The sequence below is a fragment of the Mugil cephalus genome, chromosome 16 (genome assembly GCF_022458985.1).
Source record: "Mugil cephalus isolate CIBA_MC_2020 chromosome 16, CIBA_Mcephalus_1.1, whole genome shotgun sequence".
In the NCBI taxonomy this organism is placed as follows: domain Eukaryota; kingdom Metazoa; phylum Chordata; class Actinopteri; order Mugiliformes; family Mugilidae; genus Mugil; species Mugil cephalus.
In genome coordinates, this window is record NC_061785.1 from 18,855,300 (window position 1) to 18,878,411 (window position 23,112).

At 43.2% G+C, this 23,112-nt stretch overlaps 3 protein-coding genes across 13 annotated transcripts in view; 2 read left to right on the plus strand and 1 right to left on the minus strand.

Moving 5' to 3' along the window:
• Positions 1-530: 530 nt before the first annotated feature.
• On the plus strand, positions 531-5,990 carry prr35 (proline rich 35). The gene is made up of 4 exons (XM_047608393.1): positions 531-661; positions 1,149-1,196; positions 3,069-4,631; positions 4,762-5,990. Exons 3-4 carry the CDS (start codon positions 3,235-3,237, stop codon positions 5,582-5,584), a joined length of 2,220 nt encoding a protein of 739 aa, XP_047464349.1. The 5' UTR covers positions 531-661; positions 1,149-1,196; positions 3,069-3,234; the 3' UTR covers positions 5,585-5,990.
• A 1,538-nt stretch (positions 5,991-7,528) lies between these two features.
• On the plus strand, positions 7,529-12,798 carry LOC125022091 (toll-like receptor 13). Its single transcript, XM_047608392.1, has 7 exons — positions 7,529-7,656; positions 8,658-9,521; positions 9,615-10,177; positions 10,242-10,389; positions 10,481-10,851; positions 11,670-11,763; positions 11,836-12,798. The coding sequence occupies exons 2-7, from the start codon at positions 8,700-8,702 to the stop codon at positions 12,577-12,579; spliced, it is 2,742 nt and encodes a 913-aa protein (XP_047464348.1). The 5' UTR covers positions 7,529-7,656; positions 8,658-8,699; the 3' UTR covers positions 12,580-12,798.
• Positions 12,799-13,935: 1,137 nt separating this feature from the next.
• si:ch73-103b11.2 (myosin phosphatase Rho-interacting protein) overlaps positions 13,936-23,112 on the minus strand; it is a 43,747-nt gene continuing 34,570 nt past the window's right edge. For 6 of the 11 annotated variants that reach the window (XM_047608277.1, XM_047608274.1, XM_047608276.1 and 3 more), the window contains 9 exons: positions 18,640-22,374; positions 17,771-17,918; positions 17,577-17,682; positions 17,228-17,387; positions 17,040-17,147; positions 16,863-16,949; positions 16,609-16,771; positions 16,345-16,430; positions 13,936-15,263 (listed from right to left, as the gene is read on the minus strand). In XM_047608277.1, coding sequence (XP_047464233.1) covers positions 15,192-15,263; positions 16,345-16,430; positions 16,609-16,771; positions 16,863-16,949; positions 17,040-17,147; positions 17,228-17,387; positions 17,577-17,682; positions 17,771-17,918; positions 18,640-22,374 — 4,665 coding nt within the window. In that variant the 3' untranslated portion in view covers positions 13,936-15,191. Of the gene's footprint in view, positions 15,264-15,717; positions 15,801-16,344; positions 16,431-16,608; positions 16,772-16,862; positions 16,950-17,039; positions 17,148-17,227; positions 17,388-17,576; positions 17,683-17,770; positions 17,919-18,639; positions 22,375-23,112 lie in introns of all 11 variants that reach the window. The other 5 variants (XR_007114398.1, XR_007114397.1, XM_047608280.1 and 2 more) reach the window with 3 other exon arrangements.

A 23,112-nucleotide genomic window follows, 5' to 3' on the forward strand; every position in this document is an offset into this window, starting at 1 on the left:
TACACATGTCACCACAAGACCCTGAACTGTCTCAGCATTGTTGGGACCATAGCTCCACTGGGGGATTTGCACACTCATCCCTATTCTTCTAAATTAAACTTTATAAAAATGCAAGTAAAATAAATAAATACAATGATAAACTGTACAGTACTTCCCCAATGAATAGATGGATCAAGTCAAGAAAGGATAAATAAAGAAATAGTACAGAATAATAATCTTAGAATCAGTTATTTGAATTTTCATTTCAGAGCATACTAATCAGATTCATTGAATTTTAGGGGACATTGAATTTTTATTTTCGCGATTGGTTTTAAAACAGAGCTTGCATTTGACCTCATAATGTGGATATAACCCAGACTAGTGTCGTCCTCATCCTCCGTTATAGCCATCAGTATTCTAACCTTTGCCTAATTCTGTGTAAGTTGTTATATGGCATCCTGGCTGCAAGGTAGAGACCGCATTTGACAATCCAGAGGAGGGAGGAGGGGGGGCTATAGAGAGAGGAGAGGAGGGGGGGTGAGCTGCTGTATTGTAGTGCCTCAGGGCAATGCTCCCAGTCAATATATATCTCCACACTTGCTCCTGCACTCCCATTTGAGCGGGACGCGCTGCCCTGCCACTGCAGAGGAGTGACAGACAGCCACGCTGGGACGCGCTCAAGGTATGGACGAATACATTTCCTCTTTACTTTCAAGTGGCTGCTGGCGCACGAAGCAGGTTGGTCGCTGAGGATTTTGTGATATCTCAGGAAGAGGTTAAGTGAAGGCAGGTTTCCGTGGTGCTGTTTCATTTTAGCTGCTTGTGTTTTGTTAAAAGAGAAAAAAGATGTAAATGTGAGCATTCATTTTCCATGTTTGTACAGCTGGTTTAGTGCTATAAAATTTTAATTTGACATTTTGTAAAAGGGTGGTGGTCTAAAAAGGTGTTTTTCATGTTTTACTTAGTGTCAGTTTGTGTAAATGTACCAGCTACAGCATCGTCTACTGTTGTGCTGACAAATTTAAATGCTAGAAAAACAACTTTTCATAGCTACTGTAATTACAGGCCTTTTATTCAAATATTAATTCACTGTATTTAAAAAAAAAATACTCTTATTATCATACTGATAAATGAACATGAAGTCATGATTCTTTGTTCTTCTTTTCCAGAACTTTTCTCAGAGGGAGACAAACAGCACATCACCATCAACATTTTAGGTAAAGACTTTATTTATTTAATTTATTTGTAACGCAAGAAGAACAAGTCATTGCGTGCGTTTCATTGTGCAGATAGCCCGTCCTGTAGGCGGCGAGCAGTGCGGTCGCTGTAACTTGTCAGAGCTTTTAGTGTGGTCAGCCTCCTTAATTGCAACAATAGATGTTCAAGCGGTTAGACTTGTTTGATCATCATCCCTAAAAGCTTAAAACACGACCGCAGGGTTTGGATATGGGGAGCGTGAGGGGGGATGTGAATGTGTGTGTGGGTGGGTGGGGGGGGCAAAGTGCACAACCAGTGGAGAGAGGAGCAGATAGCTGTGGCCAGAAGAGAGGGAAAAAAGTGCTGCAAAAATGATTTTTATTGATTTGCTCGTAGCAGCAGCTGTTAGGCTCCATTATGAGCTCAAAGCTCAGGTCAGAGCCCCGGGGCTGACAAGTGAGCCAATCAAACGGTCGGCCACTAACAGGGCCAGTTCTGACGGTCCAGTCGGGAGGGCGGTTGGCGACCGCCTGCCATCCTGCGTTACACTCAGTGTGTCTTTCATCCTCAGCCTCCACGGGTTTATAGATGAGCTTGTCTTTTGACTCTCAATACATCACCGCCCGTGTTTGCTTCTCTGGCCTGCAATTTAGAACACTGACTCCCTCTGTGAAGGACAAAAAATAAAAAATAAAAAAATAAAAATATGAGTTGGGGAAGTTTATTTTTATCTTACCTCTGCTTGGACCCTAAACTTCCATCAGGCTTTCATCTCCGAATGACCTGAGGAAATTGGCAAAACAAAAGCCTGAAAGCAGAGTGTTTTAAGATGAGGAGCGCACTCCTCCTCACATCTTCTTTCACTGCAGGCTTCACCCAACGGCTTGGCTCACAGTAGAAAAAGATCAGAAAGTTTCAGTAATTTATCAGGTTTTAAAAAATATATATATATATTTGAATTTATTTTAGGCGTATGGATCCCGGGATATTAATTAAAGCGGTGTCGAAAACAACTTTGAGAAGCAGAAGTGTGAAGAGCTTTAAGTAAATCCAAAGGACAAACTCTTTACTAAGTGCATGTACTCAAGTCATGTATTATCCAGATAAAAGAAACTAAACTGAATTTAGGTTTTTGGGGTAAAATTTATAAATGTATGGAATAGACGGTCTCAGGAACAAAAAGGCAGGTATAAAGATTTTCAGCCTTTTACGAAGACATAATTACTAATAAATCATTCTTTTGTAAACCCTTAATGACTCCTGTTTGAACAAAGTGTTATCAAGTTGGACCAGAGGTAGTAAGATGAGACGGTACAGTAGAACAGTTGAACTTATGCGCCATGTCCTGACCCAGATCCCAGTCCTGGCACTAATGACGCCCTATAGGCATGACGCCAGGCTCTCATTAGGAATCAGGCCTCAAACCCCCATCTACTCCAGCTTCCCTACCCGTCGCATGCAATCCTCAGCGCTGGCGAGCTGCGCCTGTAGCCGGCCTTCGAGGGTCCGTCCCCTAAACTCGAGCAAGCCTGTGAGTGTTGCGAGACCCCTGCGCAGGTGCAGGATCCCCTGTGACGACCCTTTTTGCCCCCCGGCCGTGGACCCAGCTAGCGGCCGGTACTGCACTGGAACTAATGAGTAGTGGCAGGTACAGTGAGAACAGAGCAGCGTGGGCCTCCCTGCAGTTAGGTTAGTGGCAAACCTCAGCTTAGGCAGACAACAAATGTGCTCTCTTAATACATATATGTGCATAATGATATGTAGGACCCTTCATTGCACACACCACTTTACCTCACTGCCGAAGCATGTGATAAACATTGGCAAATGATAAAAATCAGAAGTTGGTTCATGTTTAGGCTCATTCATAAATCATTGTCGTCTTTATTTCACAGGTACGACTCGACTGCACTTTTATCAAGAAGATGCTTTTTGTCGTCCATATCTACCAACAACATTGAGGAAAAACTTGCATCAAATGAAAATATCTAAAGCTCTAGCGATTAGCGAATAATCAGAGTTTAAATTGCGCAGTCCCGTTTCAAGAATCAAGACTCGACCATGTCCAAGGACGACGCTTGCAAGGTGACGTCCGCCAGCAAACACAAGGAGCGAAAGCCTAAGAAGCCTCACTATATCCCACGGCCATGGGGCAAGCCCTACAACTACAAATGCTTCCAGTGCCCCTTCACCTGCATGGAGAAGTCCCACCTGTACAACCACATGAAGTACAGCCTCTGTAAAAACTCCCTGTCGCTGCTCATAGAATCAGACTGGCCGTATAAAAAGGGCAACATCCTGCACCCGGAGCAACTGCGGCCCTTCCAGCAGGCGCACGGCCTGCATGCTGCTGGCAAGGATGAGCTAGAACAGGCGATGCGCACTGAGGAGAGGCAGGTTCAGCGGAGGTCTGCGGAGGAGGAGGGTGAGGGGGGAGAGACCCAGGGACCAGAAGATGAGGAAGATGGAGGAGAGGGAGCAGAGATCGCTGGGCTGACCAAAGAAAGCTCCAGTAACAGCAGCAGAGGAGACGCTACAGACTGCGCTACTAAGAAAACCAAACAGCCGGAGTCAGAGCTTCTGATGGCTGACATGCTCTCCCTTGAAGATCAGCTTTTACGAGCACGCTCAGTCGAGGTCGAGGCCCAGCTGAGGCACTATAAACTATCAAAGACATGTCTAACGGCTCCTGGGATTCTGTCGGAGCAGTGGAGGCTGCTGGCATCCAGCCACACTAAGACAAAGGCGGACGGTGCTCAGCCCAGAGTGAGCAGCTCAATCCCTTGTTACCCTCCTCCATCAAACCTGGTGGACTACCAGGACCCCACTGGGCTCAACCTGTCCGTGCTCGGGGTAGGCTACCCCATCAGCCCCAGCCTTTTCTCCTACATGAACTCAGCCATTCCCTCAGCGGCCTCCAGTGTCACAGCCCAGACTCACACCCAGCTCGCCCAGCTTCCCTTCCTGGCATCAGCCGCTCAGCTGATGCACCCGGCCTCCAGTGCACATACAGACAGAGCTCTCATCCCCCCTCGTCTCTACTACCCCTTCCTGTGCGAGCACGCATTCGGACCGGCCTCCAGCCAGAGCGATGCAAGCAAATCTCTCAAGCCGTCCACGAACAGCCTAGAGGCGAGCTCTTTGTCCGGCTACCAGCCTAAAGTCAGTCTGTGGAAGGTGCCTGCTTTGCGGCCGGGAAGCGCTGCCTCCCCTGCTGGCTGGGTGTCACCTCAGAGAGACTCTCCGGACCAGGGCTACAGGCTGGGCAATAAATTGCAGGCTGCAGCCAAGGAGGGCAAACCTAGCTGGGGTCTCAAGAGGACAGGATCTGCTCTGAGAAACCACGAAGCGCCTGTTGAGAAGAAGCCTGCCATGGGCTTCACTTTGGACCTTCTGAAGAATATCCAAACTGCATCAACTTTTAATGCGGCCGCAGACAAACATCTCATCCAGAAAAGGTAAAAACGACTTAAAACAATTATTGTGAGTAACAAGCAGATAACAGTAGGATAGGGCACAGCTGTTTCATTTTGTTGTGACGCTAGAGGTTTCCAGTTTGAAAAGCTATAACCTCCTTTCCATTCTTAGCCTACAGGATGCTCAGCCTCAGACGCGGCCTGCTGAACTTTGGTACCACGATCGCCTCGCCACTCCCAACAGTGAAACATCCTCTCCTGCAAATTGCGGAGGAGGCTCCAAAAGCCAAGACTGGGCAGCTGCCAGCACAACCGGCGAGGGAACCTCGGAGTCCGTGGCTGCCCTCCTCAGTGACCTCTCAAAGGCACTGCAGGAGTACCAGGAGGCTGAACGCAAGATCTCCCACCTAGAAAACGAGGACCTCCCCGCCCAGCGACACCTCTGGGAGCACCTGAACAAAATCCGCAGCGAGCTCTCCCACATTCACCAGGCGCTGGAGCGTACGGCCCGGCAGAGCGACGGGCCTCTCGACCTGTCGGTTAAGAGGGACTCCACGGACTCGGCCGGAGACCAGAGCGCGAGAGAGGACGGCAGCCTTAAAGGCAACACAACGGAGACAGAGGAGGAGGACGAGGAGCCGGGAGACAGGCGGGAGGAAGAGGAGGAGGAGGAGAGCGAGAGGAAGGCGCTGAGAGCTTCACTGGAGAGTCGGAAGCAGTCGCTGGACATGCTGATCAAGATGAGTCAGGCGTCAGTGGTGAACTCAGACGTTCTGTCTCCCATTGGCCTCGGCTTGAGGCCAAGTCCGGCCGAGGCGTTATGGCCGAGCAGAACCACAAAGTGCGAGGCAGACTCCAGCGTCCTACTGTGCCCCGATGGCCGATCAGTCGTATTCGCCGACATCCCCTCCTCTGCCAAACCCCCAAAGAGACCCCCATCCATACAGAGACTGGAAGCCCAGTGTCCTCCAAGTCCGCTGACAGCTACTGACTGATGAACTGATTCCAACCGGACGTTCAGATGAAGCCGTCTTCATCGTTACTGGCATGCCTTTGATTTTCACTGGCTGGGAAAAGACTGTCACTCTTTCTGTTTACTTTCACTAAAAGAATTTGCACCTTATAAGACGAAGAGAGAATGAATAAAAATGTGGACGATAAGTTTTTTTTTGTTGTTGTTTTTTTAATATGCACTTGGGACGTTGATTGTTACCACAAGGTCCTCGTTAAAATAAGTTTCAAATGTAACATCAGGATAATTTGATCACTTTAGTCCAAGAAAATCACGCTGAGAGACAATCCTTTGAATGGATTTGTAAATACTGTAATGACAGCAAATGTAATTAATGTAAAATGTTTTAAAGGGTAACGTTTTTATATGAACGATGTCGATGATGAAAATAAAATGTATTATACACAAATAAAAGTTGTATTCATTTTATGGAGGTGGGACAATAAGAGGGAAAAACTGAACAGAGCAAGGAATAAGAGACATATATAAAATGATAAAAAAATTCGATCAAGTAAAATTATTTGAATATTCTTCTGAACATATTCATGCTTTGTGGTTTTACTGTTTATCATTTAGAACCATTGAGAATAAGTGGTTGTAGAAGATGATATGAGATCATTTAGAAACCAATAAAGACACAAATGTGTCAGCACCATCTGATTCTCTTCACACGCATGTAGCTGTGTAGCTCTAAAGGTGAAGCAGCTCCTTAAGCCATATCACCTTCAACAGTTACCTGTGCCTCTCCTGCTCATTCCAGGAGCCTCTCCCCCCCGCAAAGGTCAGGGGCCTCGGGGCCACGCTCCACAAAGACTGAACTCAAGACTACCTGTCTGCCCGGAGGACGGGCAGTGAGTGCAGGGCTGCCCCATGTCCTCTGCCCCCTTCACCACCATCACACTCTAGACACAGCAGCAAAGGTCAGCTGCCAGGACCAGAAGAGTCACCTCAGCCTGAGGAGGTCAGACGACTGTCTGAACCGTTTGTAAACCCCCACGTTTATACTGATATTAACTGTTTTAGCATTTTATTTTATTTTTTTAACTGAGGAATTAAAAAACGAAGGAAAAAAAAAGCATTTTATAGACGTTCATGATTTGGATTGAACTGAAGTTTAGTTTAAGTTTTAAGAAATATTGAGCCATCACACGGAAAATGTGTGAACCACAGAAAATCTGTATGTTTTTATTGTATTTTGTTTTTATTTTTTATATACCTATATATTTTCTAACAATACAAAATAGCATAATATAATTCATAAAGAAATTAAAAAAATGTGTATATATATTAATATATCATTTTGAAACTAATATTGATAATAATGTACATTCAATAACATAAATAATACATTTACAAGGATATATAGTGTATCTATAATAATCCACCATATAATAAATAAGAATAAATCTAATAATAAAATAGATCATGTAAATTATAGAATACAAATTGAAATGTTTGGTTTATAGATTTTCTCACTGAAGTAGAGTCATAAAATTATTCTTTGTGTTATTAACACAGTGCCTGTACATTACCATTAAAATGTTTTATCTACTGTGTTGTGTCACTAGTTTAGGATCACACACAGATTCTTGAGGTATTTCGCTCCGAATGTTATAATTACATATTCTAAATGCATATTTTCTGGTGCATCTCATGTGCTCATTTCTTCAGTCTCAGTAGAGACCATTGACTGTTTACATACTAGCGACACAGCCTGATGGCTCCCTCAAGTGGACAAAGCCAGACGAGCTTTACCGTCAGGGTTGGCACAGTTCACACAAAAATAGAAAAAGGAACAAAAGTCAGAGGGACTGAATTAGCACGCACTACCTCTAGCCGTCTAAAAGTGAGACAAAGTTGTACTTTGTTACTTATCCTCACATCTCATATCACGCACATATTGTACTTAGTAGTGTGAACTGGGTGAGCGAACATGCTGTGGGCAACATCTTTTCTGAAAGACGGATATTTAAGTAGATGAACTTGTGAATTTACAAATGCAGTTAAAGTAGAGTAGGGTGGTACAGTAAAGCAGCAAAAGAGGAGCATAAAACAGTAAGTCCTAATTTTCTGGTTCTATGCTTAACCCTAGCTCATACAGTGTTAGGCTGCTTATTAGTAAGCCCCCTCCCTGTTTTTGTGTAATGTCATTTTTTTATAATTGAATTTTTGAGTGAATAAGTGTTTTGGTACTGTTGTCTTTTATCTACACTGTCTCTCACTCACTGTTTGTACTATTTTGTTTTGTGTGCATGAGCTTTTACACACGCACACGTACACACAAACACACACACACACACACACACACACACACACACACACACACACACACACACACACACACGTTGTGCTCAGTCCTTGTATTGTACTTAGTCCTATGTTTTCATGTAGCTCCATGGTCCTGGAGCAACGTCCTCTCATCTCATTATGTACTGCACCTGCTGGGTGGAAATGACAATAAAAACGTCTTTAACCTTTGATCTAAACATGCAGTCAAACGTTTAGATTTACCAATCAGGCATAACATTAAAACCACTGACAGGAGAAGTAGATAAAGTTGACCGTCTTGTGACAAATCAATGTTCTGCTGGGAAACTTTTGGTATTCATGTGGATGTTACTTAGACATGTACCACCCACCAAGGCTGGACCGGGCACCCCCACCCCATAGCAATGACACTCCATGATGGCAGCAGCCATCCCCAACAGGACGCAGCCTGATGCAGCCACACATAAAATGCTTCAAGAACAACTCAAAAAACATGAAGAACGGCACATGCTGTTGACCTGGCCTCCAAATTCTCTAGATCCCAAACTGATCAAGTGTGTGTGGGATGATCCACAGACTGTATTGGAGGCACAAATGAGACCTACACAAACTTAGGAAGGTGCTCATAATGATATGTCTGATTGGTGTAATTACAAGGACAAGTCAGTCATATATCCATCAAAAAGACAGTAACTGAATGCTTTTATATCTACATGTTGCTGTGACCCTGCTTCTTTACTGAACTGTTCTTAACTTCCCCATATATGTATGACACATTTTATTTTTAGATTTTTCTGACCTGACTGACGTACAGGAGCCGTGGCGCAAAGATGGTGCGAACTACTCTGCTTCTGCTTCTGCTCAGCATCACGTCCTGTTGCGGTTTTGGCTTCAGGGGCTGCGCTCAAAATATGCCCAGGACAGATATCATGTGGTGCTTCAACCAGAACATTGTCAACCTCACGGCTGTCGTTAGCATGATACCAGAAAACACAACTACAATTAACCTGTCCAAGAACAAGATCCAGGTCATCCCAGTTGGGTCATTCAGCCGGGTGACCCGGCTGAAACACCTAGACCTGAGCCAGAATATGCTAGTTTCCCTAAAAGGTGGAGAACTGAGAGGTGCAAACCTCCTGGAATTTCTCAACCTCACTTGCAACAACATCTCACACATCACCTCCAATGCATTTGAAGGACTCACCATGCTACAAACACTCCTTCTGACCCACAATGCACTTGCAAGTAGCCTACCAGCCATCTTTGATTTCCTCCCTGCGATTTACCAAGTCAGTCTCTCTCTCAACTCACTCAAGTCTTTCAGCTGTGCAGACTCTGGAAGCTCCTCCACTCTTAAGCGTCTTGACCTTTGGGCAAATAAGATTCAGGCGTTAAATGTGAGCTGTTACCCCGCCCTTGAGTACATCAGACTCTCCAACAACACCAAACTGGAGCTGCAGGCTGATGCTTTTGATTTCAACCCAAGGCTGACGACGCTGATTCTTCAGGGAGTTGATGCAAAATTGGTGCTGGGACTCTCTGCTCAGACAAAGAGGAATCTCACTTGGGTGTCATTCTCTCTGTTTGTAGAGAAATCTCCGTCAAATATCTGTGGACTGCTGAGAGGAATGGACAAGCTTGAGAAAGTAGAGGTATTTGTACTCCATGTGACACAGCATCTCTTTGCATTCATAGCTTCAGTTGCTTTAATGTGATTCATTTTGCTTGAATTTTATTGAACACAGGTTGATTTGAAGGGATCCAAGTTGCCTCAAGGAAACTTCAGTCTACTGGACTGTCCAACTCCACCAGGGGTTGTCCTTTTGGATGCACATTTTGGGAACGTAGCTCAACTGTCGCTGGGTAAAGGGAACACGCACAATCTCAGTCTCAGCAACTGTGGCTTGAGGCAGATATCTCGCACGACGTTTGAGGGTTACCAGCAGCTGACAAGACTGGAGCTAAATCAAAACAATATTGTCATTGAGCCGGACACATTTAAAGACCTGACTCAGCTCATTTTTTTAAGCTTTGAAAGGAATACAGTTCGTGACATCAACCCCAAATGGTTCGTCCCTCTGAAGAAGCTGACCGTCCTGTCAATCGTAAAAAATCAAATCACAGAGCTGGCGCCAAAGGCCTTCAGTCACCTCGTCCAGCTCGAGCAGCTCTACCTGCAGTTCAATCTGCTGAAATACATCACCAGGAAGCCTTTCAGTAAACTGCGGAGGCTAAAAAAACTCAACCTCAGCTTAAACATCATTGATTTCATTGAAGAAGGCACCTTCCAGGATCTGACAAGTCTAAGGTATTCAGTTTTCTTCAAGTGTTCGTCTACGTCTATTTATCTAATACATCCTTTAATCTCTTAGATACCTGGACCTAAGTGGGAACCGCATCAAGAGACTGACACCAGCAATTCTGTCTGGGCTTAGGAGTCTGACAGGTTTTGTTCTGTACAACAACCGCCTCCATTTTAAATCCTACGAAAGTCCTTTCATCAACCTCTCTTCACTTAAGGTAAATGCTTTTACTAGAGGAAGTTACACTAAAACTGATCATTAAAAGAGTATTTTTTTTATTTTGCTGTGTATCTTTCATACTCTTGTAGCATATTGACATGAATTACCAGGGGCCCGGAGGTCAAGGCATCGGAGACATCGGGCCTCATTTCTTCCAAGGTCTCCATCGACTCACTTCTATGACCATCGGGCACAGCATCAGGATGGACATAGATCCTGACGCCTTTGCTCCCCTAGTTAATTTGACCAACCTGTACATAGCTGGAGTGGTGATGAAAGCAACCAATCTGACCGCGGTGTTTTCCCCTCTGAAAAGGCTGAAGAAGCTCAGTCTTTACCAGGCAAACCTTGATAGTCTCCCTGCAAGGCTTCTGCCCCCAGATAACGTACTAGAGACTCTCAAAGTGCAGTCAAACCACATCCACGATGTGGACAAATCAATGCTGGATGCTCTACCAAGGTAACAAATCAACATCATCTGTAAACACACCTACAGTACATGAAACTAAAATATGTGACAAACAGTGATAATGATGTTAACACTTTCTAGAGGTCCAATGTACCAACTGAACACCCTACAACCACTGGACTGTATAATTTAGGAGAGGACTTTCATAAATTCATAGTAAGAAGAACTCAAAAACATAAAGAACACCACAAGGTGTTGACCTGGCCTCCAAATTCACTAGATCCCAAACTGAGTATCTGGCTCATAGGACCCAAAGGCCCCCACTAATAGCATCCTGTTACCAGACCCCCAGGACACCCTTAGAAGGCCCATGTCCATTCTATGATGAGTCACAACTGTTTTGAAGCCATCTTCATCAGCTATTTTTATTTTGAAAGAAACAGCTCTTCTGGCTCTGTCCATCTGTAACAAACGCCACCTCTGTGTCTTTAATATATGAACCAACACATCTTTATTAACAAAGCAGTTATTTGCCATTGTCCCTGATTAAATCAGCAGCTTTATGCAGTGAATCCCACCTCAGTGATAACTGCACAATGTACTTAAAACAGCATGGTTGGTTAAGTGTCTTGTTTTAATAAACCGATAAACCCTTTGTGGATTTTGTGACATGTCTGCACAGTTTCTCATGTGAAAGCTATTCTGGAGTCTAAAGCTTCGGTGACCTTTAAAATGATCAACTTTCTGTACATGAACAGCTGTACAGTTCAGCATAGTGATGTTACATTTGTTATCCTTCTGTGCCCACATCACATGTGTAAGGCTGTATATATTTGGTATGAATTTGAATGTGGTGCATGTGTTTCCAGACTGCGAATACTGGACATCACAGAAAACCCACTGAGCTGCACCTGTGACACCTCCTGGTTCAAGAACTGGGCCATCAACAATGTCCACACACAGGTAACAGAAGCTGCACACGCTGTGACCAGAGTGCATGTTTCATATCTGGAAATAATGATGTTTCTTGTTTAGGTTTCCTACCTGTACAGTCTGAAGTGTGACAATGGCAAGAAAGCACCCTACCTGTGGCAGTTTGATGACAAGGCCTGCTCCTATGAACAGGCTTCATTCGTCCTCTTCATCACCTGCTCTGTGTTGAATGTGTTGTTTGTATGTGTGTGTTTGACCTGGCACACACAAGGCCCGACCCTGCGCTACCTGATGCTCATTATTAAACGAAAACTTGGTGGACGTAGGGGGGCATCGGGGCCCAAATTTAAATATGATGCATTCATTTCCTACAGCTCTAAGGATGAGGCTTGGGTGATGGGAGAACTGGTACCTAACCTAGAGAGGCCGGCCTGCGGTGCACCAAGTCTCAGACTGTGCCTCCACCACAGAGACTTCCGCCCCGGCACTGCAATTCTGGAGAACATCGAGGCGGCCATCTACAACTCTCGGCACACCATCTGCGTGGTCACGCGGCACTACCTGCAGAGTGAGTGGTGCTCTATGGAGTTTCAGCTGGCCAGTCTGAGGCTCCTGTGTGACGGCAGCGACGTGCTGCTGCTGGTGTTCCTGGAGGAGATCCCTCAACACTGTCTGTCTCCATACACGCGCCTGCGCAAGATTGTCCACAAAAATACCTACCTGCTGTGGCCCGAGGAGCCACAAGAGCGGGGTGCTTTCTGGATCAGGATGATCGATGCTTTGAAAGACAATGAGGAGGACGTGGGACCGGGAGGAGAGGGGGAGTTGGCTCGGCTAATTGGCTAAATCAAATGCTAGCTGTTTGATGTTTTCTTTTTTGTGAGAGTAGTTGGTAAGTAGTAAGAAAACAGCAAATGCAAGAGTTCTAACTTTGGCTTGTGCATTTAATTTTTGCTTGTGGGTTTGGGCATTTATTTTTGATTTTGAGTTCCACAGGGTAGCCTTTCAGACTCACTTGTAGTATATGTATTAGTATGAGTCCTTTTTTATTATTATTAAAAATAAAAAAATAAAAATGCTAGCTTTTGCAGGTTTTCATTCATGCGTGGAAATGGTATTCACTTTGTTGCAATCTGCAGACCAGCCACTAGAGGTCACGAAATCCTACACATTTAAAAGAAACTCGATACTGACACACAAACTGAATCAAATTAATCAGCTGGCTTAACCCTCCAGCATTCTTTTACTTTACTACCCTCTTGTAACCTTAGCAGACAAAAACAGAAAGGTCAGGAGAGGAAGGAAATGATCAGACTCCACCACAAAGTCCACATCAGAGTCTTGTCCGAAGATGTTCCACTTTCCTGCTTGTCTCTGGGAGTTAGAGGCTGCATGTTTTTGTGGCCACACGTATTTCCTTGACTGTTTTCCACAGAGCAGAACATGTTTTTATTGCTCCATGGTTGTCAAAGGAATGAAATAACAGGACAACCAAGCTCCAAACAGTTTGTGACAGATGAAACCTTAATATTCCAGAATGATGTTATTGTGTCATGGCTTAGAGATGTAGTTACAATGGAAGTCAATGGGACATTTTTGTCTGCTAAGGTTACAAGAGGGTAGTAAATTTTAAATCTGTTGCTACACAAAAACTAATACTCTAATATAATCTTGGTCATACCCAAGACCGATCTGAAAGATAAATAAAAAATGCCTCAGCCACTCAACATTAGCTTTATGGAAAATAGCTCATTCTTTATAGTTTTTTGACTTCAAGTAATCAAACCAGCATTTAAAGGGTTAAAATTCCTCAAAATGATTGACTTTTTGGCAGTTTTGTTAAGTGCTGAAGTGTTTTAAGAGATTTATACAGAAAAAAATGAAAAAACACTAATCTTTTACATTTTTATAGCAATTTTTGGCCAAGGTTACAAGAGACCGGTAAATTCCTTTCAGTGTTCTGTTGACCTGTTTTCCCCCCCCATTTCAAAATCTCTGCAGAGATAGACTTTGTTACAAAAAAATTGTGGCAGCCAAATGAAGAGGAAAATTTTGCCCAGATGGACAAAAATGTCCTAACATTGCCTGAGGGTTAAGTATCAGATCTATGTACAGGTAAACAGTGTCAAATTCTCCAAATAGTTCAACTTTTTTGTTTTTAGAGAGTCTGCATTCATCTCAAAAGAAAATAAAACTCAAAGATTTCCAAACACTTCATTTATTTGACGTTATACATTCAAATGAAAATAAAAAATATTCATATATATTTCATATAGAGCTAGTGAGCAAGGTACAAGTTTAAAACAAAACACAGAAGACTTCCGTGTGGTATGTATGTACAAGGCGTGGGTTGAATACTATACAGTGTGTATCCATAGCTGCACAGGTTTCATGGATGTTTATATTCTTCACTCAGTTGAGGCACGACTAGATTTCAGTGAGGTCAGGGACTGGGCCAAGTGCTTCAGGACTGCTGCTTACAGTAAAACAATTCAATCTAAACAGTAGGACTCGCAAAGCTTTTTAGAGTTAAGGGTTCCACACTAAAGCAAAAAGTAGGAAAATGAGGCAACAGGATCATTCTGCTATTCAAAGTATACTGTACAGTCATGCAAAGTCCTAAATAGTTTTTTTATGAGATGATTTTCTCACACCAAAGTCAAAACTGAGCAAACACGAAGTCAGGATTTCAGAAATAATAATAATAATAATAAAAAATCCAGTATCACCATCGAGTCACGGCTGTTCACTAAATATAACCTAAGTCAGGATGTTTGGTTGCACTGCAATAATTGACTTGAATTCACTACACCAATTTGAGACAAATAAAAACAAGCTTCCTCAAGTAGTCAAGTGATAAGTGCAATCTCACCCCTGTTTCCCCCTCTTCACGCAGACACACCATTTTATAAAACTTTCATTCGTAAGCGAGTTAAGCGTCACATTGTTTTTCACTATCAATCAAACCATAGTTATAGTACAGCAGATGCCCCAACAATCAATGGCAAACCATAACCTACACGTATCCAGTAGTTATGTACAAGAGAACTGGTGCAACATTAAACACATTAAAAATTCTTAGATATAGACACTGTTATAATAATAAAGTACAGCAGATATTGATTCATATTGGGAAATATATATATATATATATTACTCATACTATGTGTATTGCTGTCTCTTTTGGCATCCAGGAGGATCAAGATAAATGCTGTCATGAATCCCCTCAGCTTATTTGACACATCTCCTATTTGTCCAGATTATATGTTAAAGAAACCGTACACAGGATTGTTTCTGTAGACCTTTCTTTCAACTTAAGAAAAAAAAAAAGTAGGAAATAACAAATGAATCAGAGGCATAAAAGTGGAAGGTCCAGGCCTAGATTTCAATAGAAGCTGAAGCTGGGACAGCTGTGACCAAACACAAAAGGCAGGAATCAGAAAAGAAACTTAAGGTGTTCAAATCTTTCTGGAATCTTTTGCCTCAAAAAGCTTCATGCGCTCTTGCACGGTTAGTCCCTCTTTCAGGCTCTGAAAAGACAAAGTCATTTATTGTTAATGAATTACCGTGCACATACAGGCAGAAGAGCATTTAACAGACACAGCGAAACACTCAAGTGTTACTGGGAAGCTGGGAATCCCAGACGTTTTTTTCCGGAATGACACTAATTCAGGTCATAGTATAAAATGTTCAAGAAAATGACGAAACATGGTCATGCCACACAAAAGAATCTCCTCTTGTGCACAAAGGAAACGTGTTAACAGTTGAAACTCTTCAGAATAAAGATCTGAGATCAGCTCAATAATCCGCTGATGAGAAGCACCGTACATAAACACCAATACATAGTTTCAACTGAGAAGTGGACACGGAAATCAGCTATTAGTTGTGCACTGTGGGACGAAAAGAAGAGTTTAGGGGGTGAGGGAGGGAAGGTCATGCGAGGATAAGTAGGACATGCTTTGGTCTACATCATGCTATACCTACAGCACATCTTGGGGCGGGGGTTGGGGAGGAATCACCCCACAATGAGAGTGTCAGCTATCCCATGAGACCTGTTCAGTGACAGACTGATGGACAGAACAGACAGTTGACAAACTCGAAGGACAACAGACCGTCAGTAAAAACCTTCCTAACGGACCGACTCAGGAACACACTTCTGATGTACAGCATACGGCCACACACATGTAACACCTAACAGTGAAATAACTCTACACGACAAAAGCTGGAAACATCGTGTCACAAAAGAAGTGTTGTGAAAGAGTTTCTTTAAGGGTTTCACTTACCAAGTCTGTAACAACTTGTCTGCTAGTCCTGATAAAATCCTTTCAGGGTTTGGAACTGGTCTAATTTTATGCAATTTTATGCATTTTTGACAACATTTTCATCACCATACATACAAACTAACAAAAAGAGCTTGTGATAAACTAATTCACTTCACATCTTTACTGTAAGACAGTGTGAAGAATATGGAAATGAAGAATTTAAAGAACCTCTGTGGTCTGTTGTTGCATAGCCAGACTCGATTCTAATCAAAATACATAGGCAACTTGGTGTGTGAATCCTTGGGAGTGTGTGTATTTTGCTGGCTGGATGTTTGAATTTGACACTCACCTTTGACCTTAAACCTCGTAATTGCCTGGAGGCTGATGATCGTTCCTTTTTCAGGAAATCTGGATTACTTTTTGATTTCATGATATCTAAAATGAAATTGAAGACAAGTCGTTATTTTGAAGATGCAGAATTTTAGCTTTGCAGTGGCAAAATACAGTAGATAAACTATGATTACACTTCATGGCAGTCTCTATCAAAATAATCCCAAATCTTTGGCAGTGCAAATAGTTGAATTCAATGAAATACTATCTATTTTCTCCTTACCATATCCAGATGTAACAGTGCCGTCCACAGTCCTCTCCCCTAAAGCTTCTGTGGCAATGAGCAGCTTCTCCTTCAGTTTGCTGATGTCGCAGTCAGCCTTTGCTTTCACGATGCTGAGTTCTGTGTAGATGTCCTTGTACTTGTCTGTGGCATATTTCTTGTCCTAGTAAAATAATTGGTGATGAACGCACAGCCTCTTAAATGAAGATCTACAGACACACGCTTTCAATAAACCGGAACAGAGGAAGACTTACCCTCAAAGCAGACTGGAGCTCATCTTTCAAAGAATGGATTTCCTGTTTAAGATACTGGATCTCTGATTCCTTTATTCGCAGCAACACCTAAAAAAAATAAAGACAAACAATTAGATTGACAAGCAAGTGAGTGTTTCTGTGTGTGTGTGTGTGCGTGTTGAAGTTTAAACAACATACCTCCAGTTCATACACATCTTTGCCCTGGGTAAGTGGTGACAGAGCTGTTTCACCGCTGAAACAGGAGCGCATCCGAGTGATCTCTGTGGTCAGTCGGTTATTTAATTCCTGTTGGAGGGATTAAGTTTTAGCTTGTGGAAATGAAGTTGTTGTATGTACAGTGCACGCACGGGGCTGTGGCTTCTGACCTGGTTGTGAGCATTTAGTTCCTGGTTCTCTCTCTGACACTGCCTGAGGGCCTGCCTCTCGGCCTCCAGCGCCTGAGCCAGGTGAGCGTTCTCCAGACATTTCTGAGAGTACTGCTCAGACAGCACCTCCAGTTCTCTGTGGATGGACTGCAGCTCCTCTCTAGACAGTTAGATGGTTACACTATCAACTTGAATTCTTGTGTAGTGAACGGATCCTTAGATAATGGGGATTTCCAAATTTCAAAAAGTTCCTTATTCGCATTTATTTTTCATAATCAAAGAAAAGAGTGTAATAGACATATACATTCTTTTGTAGGAAACGTCACAAATCACAAAAATGTAAACATACTCGTATTCCAAGCGAAGTTCATCAATGTCAGAGTTCAGTCCACTCAGTTGGGAGCGCTGGTTCTTCTCCAGCTCCTCCTTGTGAGCATTCTTCATAGCTTCAATAGCTACGTTCAAGACAAATCACACAAATTGAATACGTGTTCACTATTTCTTGTAGCATAACATTAATGGGTGGTAAGTTGGTTTACTTACCAGCAATTGTGGCAGCAGTCTCTTCAGCCAATAATCTCTCTCGCTCTTCCATGAGTTTAGAGATCTCCCTCTGATGCTGCCTCTGGAGGTCTTCTATCACCTTCTGGTGAGTTTCTTCCATTGCGGCAAAGCCACGTTCACACGTAGCCTGGAGGAAGAGAGGGTCAGTGATCTCTTATCATCACCACGATTTCAATTTGCACATACAGATCAAGGACAATATCTATTAATGGTTTACTAGGCTACATGCAAAATCAGATACAAAAGCCATGCAAATTTTTATAACCAATAGCCCAGCTATGTTAGTAAGAGAGAAAGTTAAAGCAGCAGAATTCTAGACCAGCAAAGCTGCATGTTTTACAGAAAGACTCCTATTCTGTCAGACTATTTCATCCTGTAACTGGATCTGAGAAATGGTGTGTTTATTTCTGCCCAAAATTAAAGGGCAATACTGAAGACAAACACATCTTTACACCTAAGTGGCAGGAATTACTTAGGTTTGCTTTGTTTACACCCACAGGAAGAACCACAAAGTACAAACCAGCCTGGTTGATGATGACAAGTCATCAAAGGCATTTTAATGTACCATGGGTTGATAATAAAAGTAGAAATTAAATCCAATCTAATGCCTGTTAAGACTATTAAATCAAGGATTTTAAAATATTTGGAAGCTGACTATAAGCTACTATTGCAATCATGCCAACTGTCTTCAGTTTTAAACACACCATTTCCCAAATTCCACTTTATCTGTCAATATTAGTAGAATAAAGCACCAAAGTAAACGTTATTTAGCTATTTCACTATTCATCTATATCTCTCTCCTTTAAATAAACGTTTAATTCACTAAGGTAAAATGAAAGAGCAAAAACCTTAAGACTTTCAAAGTCTCTCTGGTATTTCTCTCTCAGGCTGGCCACGTCTCCTTCAAGGTGCTTGTTCTCCAGTTCGTCCCTCATGCTATTCATCTGAGTCTCCAGCTCCTGGATTCGGTCCTTCAGAACCAGCATCGAGTCCACTTCTGACATATTATGTGCATCTTCCCCCTTCCCCTGCTCCTCCTCTTCCATTGGCGTAGAAACCTCATCACAATGAGGCAAATCTGAAATCTCAGGGCTGGTTTTATCCGGTTGGCACTCTTTGGCATGCTTAACGTTTTCTACATACTGAGAATGTAACTTTTCGATCTCCTCTCTGTGGATATGCTGGAGCTCACAGATTCTCTGTTCAAACTGCTCCTCCAGCTTCCTCACATGACACTCGTGCTGTTCCTCTATGGAGTCCATGTCCACAAGTAGAACCTCTAGTTTTCGTTGACTGTCAGCGGCTGTCTCCATTAGGGCTAGCTCTGTTGAGGCACGGCCTTGCTCTACTTGACTTAGCTCTTTTTCATGCCTTTGCTTCAGCTCTTCAGCCTCCTTCTGATAATGTTTCTCCAGGATGACCACTTGCTCCTGCTGTTGGGAGAGCTGGTTCACCCGTTTGCTGATCTCACTCTTCAGGGTCTGATTTTCTCTGTGGAGAGAAGCCACTGTTTGTGTGAAGTTCAAGCGCTCCTCTTGTAAAGACGACTCGTATTTCTCTTGGATTGCTGTGACGTTGTGAGCATGCTGCTGCACAAGTGCATCCATGTTCTGACTGGTCCGTTTACACCAGCCCAAATCTTGTTCATGAAGGGCCCGTAACCTACATGCCACATATGCCACTTGAGCCTGGATGAGGGCTTCACGCATGCAAATAGATGTGCTTGTGAAATTGTGTGAAGTTTGGTGTCCTAAAAGAACATGGATCATTTTAGATAGTCCAGGGAGGTTTCCACCGTGTTCTATCTCTTGAGCATATTTATGAAGGACTGCTGCTTGTCTTTGAAGCTCATTAGCTAGGTTATCATGTGCATTTTGTAGTGATTCAACAGAGTCAACACCACAAGAGGGCATTTCACCAGCCAAGTGTCTGTCTACGATTTCTTCAGCCAAGCCTCTAGATTCTTCCATTTCAATTTGTTCCATGTAGGGAGCCAGTTCAGGGGGGTTAATGTCAGCTAACTTTTGTTTACCGAACCCCAAGCTATTTTTGACTTCTTTTATTACAGCTTTCAAATCTGGCCTTTTGGAAGCTTCGATAATAGCTTTAAGAGCCATTTCCCTTTGATGCAGGTTTTTATGGGCTTCAACCAACTCCTTTTTCAGTATTTTGAATTTCTCTTCATAGCCAAGTTTAAGGTTTTGAATTGAGTAGGCTAGTTCTGCTTTAATGAATGTGTTAAAGACAACCGTAGCATCCACATCTACATCAGCTAATACGCTACCTTCTTTGGATTTAGCAACATCCGTTTCAGCTTTCTCTAGTTCTTTCCAGAACGCACTCTCTAACACCAACTTCCTGGTTAAGACATCAGCATAAACTATAGCCAAGCAATCTTTGTCACTCCTTTTAATGTGCTCTATGTCTTCCCATATCTCTGAAAGAGCTTCCAGCAGGTCAGACTTTGAAGTTTGTATTAACAACGCCATCTTGTTCAAAACTACTGCCTCAAAAGACAAGGTTTTGGCAAAGAGTTGCATCGCCTCTTTATCTATAGTCTCAGGGGTTTGATTTTGGGGCAACACTGGTGATTCCTCTTCCAACGACTTTTGTCCTTGTCGGATGCATAATGACGCATTGAACAAATCATTCTCTATCTCTGACAATGAGTGCAGCTGTGCATCAGTGGTATCATGACAGCCACTGAGAACGGCCCTTACTTTTTCTCTGCCATTTTCCACACACTCTAGGGCCTTGGTATAGTGCTTAATGGCAGTACCACTCTCAGTTCCACCACTAGTCTCTTTTTCTGGGCAAGGCTTCTTTTCTGTCATCTTCAGATCAGTTTCAGAGCCGTCCTCTGCTGGGGTGGATTGTTGCACTTCTAGATTCTGTGTGAGGTTTCTTAGCTTTTCTTCAGTGGCTAACAGTTTAGTTTCTAAAGCATGTATGATGGAAATAAACTTCTCTGGGTCATTAGTATGTGGGAATGTAATATCAGAGGGGAAGTTTCCTTCGGTTACTCCAATGTCTTCACTTTCACCCTGCTTAACTTTTTGTCCTTTGTCTATAAAACTACCGCTCAAATGGCTAGTGTCCAGACAGTCGAATGTGATGTATTTTTGGCATTGAATATTGGAGAAGCGTATCCTTGGTCTTTTAGCTTGAGACTCCTTATCATCTGGGGAGCTGTCCATCTTGGATGTACTGTCAAGAGAAGCATCTGTGTTTGATGAGGATGGTGTTTTAATGTTTCCCTTCTTGCTCTGTTCAGAGATCTGCTGCCTTTCCAAGCACAGGTCAGCGTAGCCCAATTGCAGGGCGTTGAGGTGTTGCTCTAACTCTGCAATGCGGTCCTCTGCGACCACAAGCTTGGCTTGCAGATCTTTCTCAGCATTACACGGCCCAACTTTGTCTAAGAGGCTTTGACTCATTTGACAAAGAAGGTCCTCCTTAGCTTGCAGCTTCTGTTCAGTTTCCTCCAAGCTGTTGCCAAGGGCAGTCATTTTAACAAGGGCCTCTTTTAAGTCTTCTTCCTTGCGTTCCACCAGCCTCTCATACATTTCCTTGGTCTGTCGGATCTCTTCTTCTTTTTCTCTGAGGAACTGGCTAATTTTCTGAAACTCTTGAGTAGCCCTCTCATACGAGTGCTCAAGAGTGTAGTAATCAGATTCTTCAGTTTCCAGACGATTGCGAAGCTTGTTCACCTCTCGGTCTGCTTCTGCAATCTGGTTGATAAGCTCCTGACAGCGGCAAGTGAGATGGCTTTTCTCTTCCTCCAGCCTACGCACACTTTCCCTCAGTGACTCAACCATGTCAGTCTTTTGCGCAAGCTGCTCTTGTAGCTTCAGCATTTCATCTCTGCAATCTTTACTTCCCGAAGCCTGCCTCCCTCTCAGCAAGGCTTCCACCTGCTGCTCAGCCTCCAACAGTCTGTTCTCTATTTCTTTACGAGCAGTTTCAGCTTCAGCTAATCGTCTACACAAATTCTGTCTTTCCCTCTCATGACTTTCTTGCATGCTATACTGCTCGTTCCTCAGGCGCTCCTCCTTCAGAGCCTGACCCTCTTCAGTAGCTATTAGTCGAGCAGTAACCTCCTGCAGCCTCTCCTGCAACCTCTGTATTTCTCTCATGTGGTCTCGTTGGAGGGCCTGCTGGCGCTCTAGTTGTCTAAGGGCCTGGTTTCTCTCCAAGAGACTGGCTTCGACTTCACGGAGTCTGTCTTCACTGTCCTTTAGCTGGGCTCGTAAGGTGGCCTCGCTCCGGCCATATTCCTCTTCTTGTTCTTTTGAGCGCTCCTGCTCTAGCTTGAGTTCATTCCGCATTCTGGCCACAGCTTGTTCGCTAGCTAAGATTTCGGCCATTGCAGATGCAAGTTTAGTCTGCAGAGCTTGAATATCGGCTTCATGGCGGTCAACGGCATCCTGGGCTTCAGTGTAACTTCTCTTTAACGACCGGATTTGCTGCTGAGCAAGGTCCTGCTTGCGTTTTTGGGACTCCAATTCTCCCTGCAAATCTTGATTAAGTTTGTGCAAGTGTTGCCATGGCACTTTGTGCGGCGAAGAGGAAGGGGTTGTTGCACTCTTGAAAAAGATTGATGAGACAGTTTCATTAATGACATGACTTTAGCTCCTTACCATATATGCGGAGAACCACATCTCGGAGGTTACCAGGAAAATAAGTTTTCTTCTTTCTTTTTCCTCTATCTTTCTTTACGTAAAAATATTTCGACAAGCTTCCACTGTGCTTTTTCAGAGGACACTTGGAAACGAAAAGTTCTGGTGAGTTCAACCCCACCCACGAAATAAAACAAACAAAAAGTAAAATGAGTGACTACTACAGTGATTATAAAAATGAATACCAGACCAAACATGATGAAATGTTGCTGTATAACTTAAAAGGACACAATGTAAAAAGAAACAAAGACCCAAATCAATTAGTTAAAACATGCAATTCTGAAACACAAAGCATTCAGAAATCAAGCTGGGAAAGGACACACACGTGAACAGAAAGAAAAAGCACAGCGCAAGGCTTCTTGATCAAGATTCTTACCTTAAGAATATCAGATCAAATCAGTTATTTTCCCAGGAGATGTGAAACTCCGTCAAAAACAGTTAGTGAAAACTCATGCTAAGAGCACCACAACCATGCGTATCAGTTTCAGAGAATAAGCACCCACACCTGTTAGTGCAATTTTTTAAAAACAGAACAGTAGCCACACTTAAGCTTATTGTGAACCAGTAGCCTGCATACAAAAATACAATCTAAGCAGAAATGTGTAGATGCACCAGATGTTTAACCAGTACATGTATAATGCTAAC

Coding starts and splice junctions, on each gene's coding strand:
- LOC125022091 (XM_047608392.1), top strand. CDS start 8,700: ATGGTGCGAACTACTCTGCTTCTGCTTCTGCTCAGCATCACGTCCTGT. Junction 9,522..9,614: donor ACAAGCTTGAGAAAGTAGAG/GTATTTGTACTC, acceptor TATTGAACACAG/GTTGATTTGAAGGGATCCAA. Junction 11,764..11,835: donor TCAACAATGTCCACACACAG/GTAACAGAAGCT, acceptor TTTCTTGTTTAG/GTTTCCTACCTGTACAGTCT.
- prr35 (XM_047608393.1), top strand. CDS start 3,235: ATGTCCAAGGACGACGCTTGCAAGGTGACGTCCGCCAGCAAACACAAG. Junction 4,632..4,761: donor AAACATCTCATCCAGAAAAG/GTAAAAACGACT, acceptor TTCCATTCTTAG/CCTACAGGATGCTCAGCCTC.